We start from the raw sequence: 12,026 nt of genomic DNA, 5'->3' as shown, positions 1-12,026 counted from the left end.
TAGTGAATGGAACAAAGGGTTGCTCTTACGAAGAAAGGCTTAAGTTTTGCAAATTACAGAGTCTGGAGACTAGGCACCGGCGAGGTGATCTGATAGAGGTGTATAAGGCTTTGAATGGTTTGAGCATGCTCAATGCCAATGGGATTCTTCATCTTGCTCACAGGGCATAAATTCAAATTGAGGAAGGACGGATGTCGGATAGATGTGCGGAAATTTGCCTTTGGCCAGCGGGTGGTTGGTTGGTGGAACCGACTTCCATCACTTGTTGTTGAAGTTGATAGCCTAAACAAATTTAAGGCTCAACTGGACAGGTATTTCGAGTGAACGGAGGGATGAAATGGGAGTGGTGTGTGTGTTTTTTTTTTGGCTGATGCTGAATAAGCTTGCTTTCTTGCATCATATGCCTCTACTAATGCTAATGTACGATACTTCCGCTACAAGTGACCCTGGCTACAAAGATATAGACTCGAACACTACAGAAGATGGTGCTCTAGATATCAGCGACATTATCATCAATATTTTTCAAGAAGTTCCTTATGAGGATGAAGAAATGGAAGGAGGTCATTCTGTCGAAGAACATGTTAACGACGAACCACCGATGAAAATGGAAGAAGCGCTTGTACAAATCAATCGTTTAAAAATGTTTTTCGCCGCTGAAGTATCTTACTGAAGGACTTTCAATGGTTTCTTCACTCCAAACAAATGTTGAAAACAAAATTATCAGCCGGAAGAAGGTGCAGAAGAAAATAAGTGATTACTGTATGTATTTTTCTTAAGATAAAGTCATAATATGCATAGCACAATTGTATGTATATTATTTACAAAAATTTTGTGCAAAATCTGTATACATTTTAATTTAATTTTACATTAAACGTTTAACGATTTTTCTTTCTTTCTTTTTTTTTTTCTCCCTCAGACTTCTTGTTAGCGGACACTTCTCTCTAACGGACAAATTTTCGTTCCCATTGACTGTCAGTTAAAGGGAAGTTTCACTGTATACAAGTTACAGCATGTAGTCATTGATCGACGACAAAACCAATGAGATGCAATTTTGTTGGTAAATTCTACCATGATTAGAGTTTTGCACTTATGCTGCCATCTACTCTAGTGCACACATTTTCCGAACAACTTTTCGGAAACAATAACTGGAATCGACTGTACTATAGATTCTAATACCTCTCATGCTTGGAGTTTTCATTAAAAAAAAAAAGACAATATAATAGCGAAGAAAGAAATAAGCACACTACTGAATTTATTTTATAGCAGCACTAGTAAACCTGAAAGATCAGTATCAATTGTATCAATTGGTGAATAAAAACTTGAGGATATCTTTGGTTACTTGGAAATGGTTTTAGATTTGTATTATGTTGTATATTCACTCAGTGACATTTTAGTTTTGTAAAGGAAGTGTGTAGACACTGTGCATGCAATAATCCTGCATACAGTTAGTCCCCAACTTACGTAAAAATTTGGCAAAATTGTAAAGATACTTTCTGTATAATTTTTAAGAGTGAAGTTGAATGAAGTAACAAGAATAAGTTTTTATTTTCGTTCCCATACAAACTATGTTGGATAATAACCTGTGCCATAACTAGAATCTATAGGTTTTCCAATAAATGTGCTAAGCCTGTTGGCTTAGCACATTTATTGGAAAGCCAATTGCTGTATACGACGTTCATGATAAGAACATTGCATACAGCAATTGGCTTGTATTCAAATCACCAGGCTCATTTTCTGCCTACACATAAGCAAGCAACAATTGTAAAGCAGTTATTAATCAGTCCAAACTAGATTTTCAACATGCTAAAAGTAGAAAACTTGCTTCTTGTGCAAATGGTAGCCAGACATTCTGGTCTCCTACCAAAGATCACTATTTGGCTGCAACTTTTGCCCATCTCTATTCTCACCTCTGTCCAAACCAGATGGTTCTATTGCCACTTCAGCTAAAGATAAAGATAACCTGCTAGCATCTTACTTTTCTTCTAACTCATGTATTGATGATCTTGGTAAACCAACTCCTACCATTCCCAGCATACCCATTCAATGCCTCCTGTGGTCCTCCATCAAAAGGATGTCAGAAGAATTTTGTCCACTCTTGATGCCAAGAAAGTGCCAGGTCCTGATGGTATCTCTCCCCTTGTTCTCAAAACCTGTGCTCCTGAGCGTACTCCCGCTTTGTGTCACCTTTTTTTGCACTTCTGCTTGGAAATTTGCTCACATCCAGCCAGTTCCTAAAAAAAGTTGACAAACCCTCCCATCCGAATATCATCAGTATTGCACTTGCTTCTACTCTTTCTAAAGTAATGGAGAAATCTATTAATTGTAAACTCTTAAACTATCTAGAAACCTTCCATCTGATCAATGATCACCAGGAAGGATTCTGTTTTTCTTACACATCCGCTGGTGACATACTGGCTTATGTTACTCATCTATGGACAAATCCAATGGGAAATTTTCATGAAACTCAAGCAGTTGCTCATCACATTTCAAAGGATTTTGATCATGTTTGGCATAAAGGTCTTCTAAATAAGCTTCCATCTTATGGTTTGCCAACTGTTTTTTTTGTAATTGGGTATCCAGTTTTCTCTCTGACTGCTCACTGCAGGCGATGGTAGATGGCTCTTTGTCTTCTAACTTCTCCACTAATGAAGGTGTTCCTTAAGGTTCAGCTCTTTTTCCCACTCTTTCCCTCTTATATATTAATGACCTTCTTTCATTGACCGGAAATCCTATCCGCAGTTATGTTGATGGTAGCACATTGCGTTCCGCCTTCCAGTTTGAGAAACCTTGCCCTGCCCAAACAGCTTCAACTAGAATAACCACTAACAATTCCTTAAATGCTGATCTCCGCGTAATTCTCCAGTAGGGCAAAGATAACTTAGTTGATTTCAGTTCTAAAACTCACCCCTGTCTTATATCTCATAAAAAGGTGGATTCTTTTGCTACTATGCTTATCTTTGATTGACACTCAGATTTCTACACAAGACAACATATATATATTAGGGATTACCCTGACTTCTAATCTCTTTTGGCATAAGCATATCACAAATATTGTTTCCTCAGCATCTAAAAAAACTGGGTTTTCTCTTTCACTCTTGGTATTACTTTTTTTTTTTTCCAAACAACTGCTCACTCTGTACAAATCACAAATCCACCCTATCGGGGAATATTGTTCCCACATCTGGAGCCATGCCCCCAAAAACTCTTAGACTTCTAGATTCCATTCAAAAGAGGGCAATTAGGTTATTAAATGATCCATCTCTAACAAACTCTCTCCACACTCGGTCTCACAGATGTTCTGTTTCTGCTGCATGCCTTTTCTTACACATCCATGAGCGATGTTATCATGGCTTCTATAATTTTTGCTCTCTTTCAAAGAGACCTAAACATGTGCCGCAACCAGTCAGTGTCCTTTTACTGTCCAACTTCAAATTCACAGAACCAACCTTTCTTCTTCCTCATTTTCCCTTCAACTTCTGTTTTTTGGAACAATCTCACTTCATTATGTATTTCCTGAAAATTACAATCTACAGAAATTCAAGTCTATTGTCAACATGTACCTTCTTTTATCTTATCAACCTTCAACCCAAGCACAATACTAAGTACAGTGGATTACGGTTATTTGGGCCACCGGTTAATCGGGCTGCCATTTATTTGGGGCAAATCTTAAAAAACAGAACCCAATCGAGAAAATAGCCAGGGTTTACTTCGCTTAATTGGGACAAAATGCCGTTTAATCGGGGCAGGAGACCGCAGCACTGAAGATTACCCTACGATTGTCTCCGACCGTACACTTAGTTCGGTCGGATTTCTGGAGGTTACAACCATAAAACAATAAAAACAATTAGCAGCCACCTGTTTATTGGGCTTTTGTGTTAGTAAAATCTATCATAAACTGATAGTAAACTCGATCTTATTGAATTTGCACTAATACCGACAGCTGGAATTCTGTGGGTTATTAGGGTAAAATGTGTTTACACTTCTATGGAATCTTCAATCATATAAAAAAAATAATTTTCAGAATCTGCTCTTCATTCCTATTTTTAAAGCTTCGTAATTTGTTACTCCGTTCTCACTTGCGCGTATCGCGTTACTTGCAATTTGTGTGCTGTGTTCTTTGTTATCGATTGCTTATCTTTTTACTGTTTTAAATTTTAACTCCCACCCACAAATGACAGTGAACAGAAATGTCAACTAGTTTAGTTAGTATGTACATATTACAGTATGTATTAATTCTTCCGATCATCACGTATATTCTTCCGAATTTCACGTATCATTTAATTTTTTAATTGGTAAGGTCATAAAGGGTAAATTTGTACTTAACATATCTTTACTTTTATAGCCTGTGGATAATATCCCCTCCTATTTTTGCTAATTAGAATCGTGGTTTAATTGAATTAAAATTCAATTCACAAACATGATCACAATGACCGGCGCTTATTACACATCGTATAGTGAACGGTACTTTACAATGGTGACTCCATTGTAACGTGATTTGATTGTACAGTGAACCAATTGTAAAGGAAGGAGCATTGTATTTTTAATTATTTACGTGACACTTCGGATAATTGGGGCAGCCGCTTAATCGGCCCAAAATGCACTAGTCCCGATGTGTCCCAAATAACCGGAATCAACTGTACTATAGATTCTAATACCTCTCATGTTTGGAGTTTTCATAAAAAAAAAAAAAAAAAGAGACGATATAATAGCGAAGAAAGAAATAAGCACACTACTGAATTTATTTTATAACAGCACTAGTAAACCTGAAAGATCAGTATCAATTTCATCCCCAAGTCCAGCAGATTTTGAAATTTTTGAGCAGCTGCACAAATTTTACGATGTGAAAACATCTTTGGCTGCACCTACTAAATTTTCACACTGAATTAAAGCCTAAAAACTGAGGTAACGAAAATGCGAGATGGAAACGCATGTCACCCCCAACTAATCTCTGACATTGAACTGGCTTATCCACTTCTGCTACGCCTCACTTCTCCTACATCAGTCACTAACGTTGATTCAGTAGTGGGCATGAGCATAAAACGTTACATCGTTCATAACTTCGGTTCAAAAATGAAATGCAGTGTTATTGTTTAAGAAAGCAACAATACAAATATTTCACTTTTGTAGTAGTGAAATATTTGTATTCTTGATTTGATTGTGACGTCATACCCACAAATGGATTTCACTAAGTTTATTAGCTAAGCAACAAGCTCTCGATAAGTTTCCTATTGAACATGTACTGCAACCTCAAACTGATGAAGTTGTTGAAAAAAAATGTTTTAAAATGTTAAACATGTTCAGATTCTTTTCATTTCTAACCCTTTAACCTCGTCCAAGCCAAAATAAAACATCTTTCATGCATACAAGGTACACATGCTGTTTTTTTTAATGTAGAATCTCATATAACCTATTAGTGTTTACATGTGACCAGAAATTCTGTAAATATTTCTGAATAATATTGTTGGGTTTGTACAAGAAAAGAAACAAACAAAGCATTAATAGACACACTTTAGTAATTCTTATTGCTTTCTGCAAATTTTAATTGAGGGAAGTAACAAAGTTTTCTCCATAAGAGCTGAATGGCGTATTGTAGCTGATGGACATATACCTTTCAAAAGTAATCCATATACAGCATCTTACTGAACTGCTGATTCTGAAAACATGAACCCATTGTCCAAATACCAGATACTTATTTATTTATTTAGAAATAAAATGGACTAATGACTTTTGCTGTAACTTATAAGTTTAAACATAGCAGGAAAAAATCATTAAAAAATTACCAGTGATTTGAATGGTGTTTGCTGTAAAGCACAGTAATGGTCAGCAATTTATCAAGATTCTTTTTTTTTTTTTTTTTTTTTAATTTGGTAGTTGTTGGCGCATCAGCTTCTGTGGCCATAATGCACCTCCCAAGGTTTTTGCAGTACTTTGATCCAAGCCCTAGGCAGGATTCGAACCCACGACCTTTGGGTTGCTAGGCAGGCACTTTACCCACCTGGTTAGCCCAGTCGGCAACAATTTATCAAGATTCTTGTATTAACCTAGAATAACATCAATCATAAAAACTATGGTCTCAATTAAACAGTGCATTATTTTTAATGATACACCATTACTTATCCTGCAACTTATATCATATATGTAGTGAACTTACCTAGTTATTTTTCTTTTCTCACCATCCCATGTTCCGGCAAGGGCTTGTGCCTCTTCAATTTTACTAGCTGAATCTGCTGCCAAAACACTTGCCACAATGAGTTGAACCTATCAGAGAGAGAGATTTAGTAAATTTGAAGCTAATCGGTACGAAACAGATCACACTTACACAAAGAACCTTTTCTTTTGTTAATAATAATCTACTATGATAGTGTACAAAAATTAGGGAACTTCCTGCATCATAACACTTCAAAATTGCAATATATATAATAAGATGACTCAAGAGTTGATATTTATTTAAGGCTATAAACTAATAGGATAAGCACATTGAAATGGATTTGTCAGTTTCTGCATTTAAGCCCATGAGGCTATCAGTGTGTTTGCAAATTGCATGTATCTATGGTTCGTTTGCCTGTCCCCCACCCCCTTGGATGAAGCACCTGAGTCTCTGGAAGATAAAACCAGGTAAGCCTCGGCCCAGACTGAACTCAGCCATGGTACAAAAAAAGTCCATAAAAATTTCCCGTTGACAGAAACTGTAAACAAAGAACTAAAATGGAAAAGAGCCAATGCATCTCAATAATGCTATTCATAATTCCATTAATCAAAACACTGTGATAGGTTTTTCTTTTATGTTAGCCATAAATTTGCATTTGGCTGTATATAAATGATAACAGATACTTTGCTCTTATTTTCTTGTAAGTATTGAAAGGCCAGTGACTAGTAGAAGCAGTGTTAAATTTTTTTAAAAATTTTTTTAATGTAAATGTAACCAACTTGGACATATTTTATAGTAACTAGCGTTATAACACCAGAAGCTATACAAACAAAAGAAATATTACTTACTCTTTCTTCTTGATAATGCTCATATGATACAGGTTCATCTTGATAGAAATGGTATTCTTAAGGGATAACACATTGGATCCGTGAAGATGAAGTCTTTCTCAACCAACGTATTAAATACTGCGATGAGGCAATAAACAGTTCAATTACACCAAAGCAAAATGAATTTAAAAAAAAAAAAAAAAAACCACATATAGTTGTGCCACTAGACAATAATTCAACTTGTTGAGCAGTTCTTCACAGAAGGAAGAGAATTGGGGGGGGGGGGCATTATGATCATGGGTTGCCAATTAGAACACTGGAAATACATACAGCACTACGTACTGCAGTCTAGAAAAGCAAAACAAAATCATATTCCACAAAACATTTGTCAGCAAAAAATATTAATCAGACAAATTACAGAAAAATATTGTACCAGAATCTTCTAACTGCTTCAATATAAATCCCCCTTTGTTCATAACTTTTAAGCAATTTTCAAGTTTTGAATAATCTGAAGTTTGAATGTTCTGGTGTGAAACAGATTATATTATGGGAACATACTACAACTACTATCAAACCATGATGAACAACCCATAACATGTCATAACATCACTCCTCATGTCCAACAAGGCTTGTTCATTTCAATAGGCTGAAGAAAATTCTAAATTTATTAAGGAAACTTAAGGAAAATGTGTTAATGTGTGGTATGTTGTGTCAGTCAAGTGCCATCACTTTGATAGTGCCACTGCTGCTATTTTTATTTATATAGTACATTAGCACCTGAAGTGCTAATGTAATATGTAAATCACACTGCACTGCTGTGCATGTTATGTCTGTACATAGTGCAAGTTCACAGGTTTAAAAATGAACTCACAGCAAAAAATCCTACTCCCGCCATCCTTGACCAGCTAACTACAGCCCCAATTGAAGATGCCTCCAAGAATTTCTCCAGTCTCTGATGGGATTTGAACCCAGAGTGTTACCAAACCATGTTGGAGCATTTCTGGTTTACCCACCAACTTTGCAAAATATTCCTATAAACTCTATATGATTTCACAAGTGGAATAATATATTTTATTCGTTTAGCCAAGAGTCATGTCAGATTTTTCTGCTCTTTTGAAATTATTTTGCTAGCTTTGCAGTAGTTCCAAAAAAAAAAAAAAAAAACACAACACTGAATATAATCAAACATATCAATGAAACTAGAAAATAACAATAGTTGCCACAACAGACATTGCATGTTCTAGTGTAATAGGGAGAAACTGTTTTCACTTTTAACAGTGCACATCTAAACTAGATCATTTTCCATAAATGGCTTCACAGCTTCATCAAGTAAATGAAATCAAAAAATTTCCAAACTGTATTTTAGTTTTGTGTATATTTGCTAATATATATATATATGTATATATATATATATATATGTAAACTTTACTTAATTTTGTAAAATAACTGGAATCCTATTCTATATCTCTGAACGTTGTTATGCTATTAGTTAAGAAACAAAATCTAAGGAAGTGCATCCAACTGACATTGGTGGACAATGCAATGTTCAGTCAGTATAGTGTGACGTAAGCACTGGGAAAGGGAAAAAGAGAATAGGTGTGTGTTATAGGCCTAACGAATCTGATGAGTATAATGGGCAATTGTGCAGAAAAATAGTGGGCCAGTAAATCAGAATGCCTTATAATGGGGGATTCTAACTTTCCAGATATTGACTGGAACTTGTGGATTGGTCACTCACACACTAACAAGACTTTTATGGATTTATTAGATTTAATAAAATATTGCTCCTATATTCGTGATATGCCAAAATTACAAAAACCACATAATATCCTCTGAAGAATGAAGAAAAATAGTTATATATTTTTTAATTAGTTCAACTAAAAACTTTATCTGGGGACAGCGATGAAGTTGCTGGATTTGTACACAAGAAAAGAAAACATTAAAGGAAGAAATTGTACAGTAAAAATTGATATTTCGTAGCATTGGTTATTATACTCATAGTTGACTTCATTGGTGCCAATCTCTTCACCGCTCTTGTATTCTGTCTCTCTCTCCTTTATTATTGTGTTCACTGTTGACACTGACAAATTTAAATTCCGCACGATACTTGTTCATGTTTGACCATTTTCAAGCATCCTTATTTTAATTTTCTGATCCAAATCGATCGCCTTCCTTTTTTTTTTGATAGATTTACTAGTACCGCTGTCACTTATTGTCTTAGTCTGGCACCATAATAATGGTCAAAATCAAATTTTCTGTAAAGAACTACACAGGGGTTAAGGCGAAAACTCACTATTTATCACCCCACGCAAGCTCGCATTTTACTAAAGCACATTTCCTCCAGGTCACTGCCACAAAAAAATAAAATAATTGTACTTTCCGTTTATTGGGCTTTTTTATCAGTGCATATAATTATAGACGGGTAGTAGTTCGATCTTATTGCATTTGTGATAATACCGATAGCTGGAATTCTGTGGGATTTTATGTTATTATGGTGCAGTGTGTCCCCTTCACTGAAATCTTCAGTCATAAAAAAAAAAAAAATAAAAATAAAATAAACTTTCTAAGAATCTCCTATTCATTCCCATTTTTATGTTTGTTACTCCATATCTTGCTTGTGCAATTTGTGCATGCAGTGATCATCATTATTGATTGCTTATTATTTATTATTCTGTTTTAAATTTTACAATCCTAAAAGAGAAAAAAATTGAGTGAAAAAAATTAACGTTAAGTTCGAAGTTACATAAGTCGGAGACTTACTACAGTATATCTAAAAATGTTCAGCAACCTACGTAAAAAATATGGCAATAGATAAAAAAACTCACCACGCACTACTCACATGTCCAATAAGATGCTTTTCTTTATTTTTTTCGATGTCGATTTTAAATCTAATAGCTTCCCTTTATTTTTTACAATTTCGCTCATGGTTTGGTCACCAACATTATAATGGTTCTTTAGAGATTTAATGAATGCACTGTTTTCAAATTTTTGAATAATTTCAAGTTTTCGTTTAATTGAAAACGCAACTTGTTTGTGTTTACACATCATTTTCGCGATTTCTTAAAAAAAAAAAATTTTTCGTTATCCCTGACATAAATATTGAAACAAAATTTTTCTCTTTGTGGTGCGACGAAACAACAATTGAAGCGACGCACTAAACCAAACTAATCATTTGTTTTCTCTTTTTTTTTTTTTTTTTTAGCGTTGGGTGTGAAGACAGTGTTGGTTACAAGATAATAATCTCCCAATGACGACTTTATATCGCCCTGCATGTCGCTTATTTATGACTTGCAAAACATCTGTTTATACCTATTCTAGTTATTACTTGAATTTTATGATTTCTGGTTGATTTTTTTAATTTTTTTATTTATTTATTTATTTGGAGTCTTGAAGCGTCCCGGTTAAACCGATCCTTGTAAACCGAGAGTCTGCTGTATATCACACTTAATGTCCAAGTTTGCAGACAATACAAAGGTTGGCAGGGTTGTTAATGATACTAATGACAGTACGCTGCTGCAACAGGATCTAGTAAAGTTGAGCAGATGGGCTGAGAGGTGGCAACTGAAGTTTAACATTGACAAATGCAAAGTACTGCATATGGGAAGCAGTAACCCCAGAGTAACGTATCAACTGTGTGGTACTACACTGACAGTGGTAGAGAATGAAAAGCACCTGGGGGTAATTGTGCAGTCAGTGAAGCTCACCGAACAGTGTAGATGGGCTGCCAGAGCAGGTCATAGAGTCGTGTAAATGATATATAGGAATTTTTATAGCAGAGACAAGGAGGTGATTATTCCATTGTACAAGGCAATGGTCAGGCCACATCTTGAATACTGTGTACAGATCTGGAGGCCTCATTTTAGGAAGAATGTAGAGCTGCTAGAACAAGTAAAAAGAAGGGCAACAAGACAGAACTAGACAAATATTTGGAGCGAGTGGATGGGTGAAACGAGAAGGGTTTTTTTTTTTTTCTTTTCTTTTTCGCTGATGGTATATAAGCTTGCTTTCTTGCATCACGTGCCTTTACTAATGCTAATGCTAACAAGATTGGTGAGGGGAACAAAGGGGTGCTCTTACCAAGATAGGCACATGTGAGTTGATTTGATTGAGGTGTATAAGGTCTTGAACAGGTTGAGTAAGCTCAATGCTGATGGGATTCTTCCTCTTGCTCAGATTAAGAATCTGAGGGGGCATAGATTTAAACTGAGGAAAGGTAGTTGTAGAATATATTTGCAGAAATTTGTCTTTTGTCAGTAGATAGTTGGTTGATGGAACAGACTTCCATCTCTTGCCATGGAAGGTGATAGCTTAAATAAATTTACGGCTGGGCTGGACAAGCATTTGGAGTGAATAGATGGGTGAAATGGGAGGGGTTTTTTTTTTTTTTTTTGGATGCTGCTACATAAGCTTGCTTTTTAGCATTGTATGCCTCAACTAATGCTAATGCAAATGTATATTACTTACTTTTTCTGGTAAATCTGGACTGGGTAGTGGAACACAAAAATCAGGGAGTATAACTAAGGAATGTTGCACATTATATTCATATTTCTTTCCTTCATTTCCTTCAAATCCTCCTTCCAAGCCTATAAAAAAAGAGGGCGAGAGAAAATAAATATCACTATATGTCTCTTAAAGATCCAATATCAAAAAAGAATTATGTTCTGTAGGAAAATGCAGGTGAAACCCATTATAACACGATGCTCAGGGTCCAAATAATCACATCGCAATATAAGCAGTATCACATTAAAAAATTCGAGCCATTTTTCGGCATTCAAACTTCATACGCACTATCATTTTTGCACATTTAATTGCAATACATCTAAGAAAACTCACACAAAGAATAATAATGGAAATAATATGCAATTGCATTGTTTCTGTGATTTTACATGCATACAGTGAACTTTTTAAAAAAATATGTTCAAACACTTTGTTGTAAAGATGCAAGTCATTTATTATTGTTCTTACAGAAATCAAAGGAAAATGCATACTGCGGATTCACGTTAAACTGATGAAAAATGGAAGCCATGCTTGCAGCACGTTATAAGCGGAAT

At 35.2% G+C, this 12,026-nt stretch overlaps 1 protein-coding gene across 3 annotated transcripts in view; it reads right to left on the bottom strand.

Annotated features, from left to right (window-relative positions):
- The window catches only part of Usp5 (ubiquitin specific protease 5), a 241,766-nt gene that overhangs the window by 152,373 nt on the left and 77,367 nt on the right, over positions 1-12,026 (bottom strand). For all 3 annotated transcript variants that reach the window (XM_090374004.1, XM_090374003.1, XM_090374005.1), the window contains 2 exons: positions 11,440-11,558; positions 6,152-6,258 (listed from right to left, as the gene is read on the bottom strand). In XM_090374004.1, the coding sequence (XP_090230130.1) occupies positions 6,152-6,258; positions 11,440-11,558 (226 nt within the window). The remainder of the gene's footprint in view (positions 1-6,151; positions 6,259-11,439; positions 11,559-12,026) is intronic.

Source organism: Mastigoproctus giganteus, chromosome 5, assembly GCF_048544385.1.
Source record: "Mastigoproctus giganteus isolate SK-2022 chromosome 5, ASM4854438v1, whole genome shotgun sequence".
Lineage (NCBI taxonomy): Eukaryota > Metazoa > Arthropoda > Arachnida > Uropygi > Thelyphonidae > Mastigoproctus > Mastigoproctus giganteus.
This window is presented reverse-complemented; position numbering and strand designations above follow the sequence as displayed.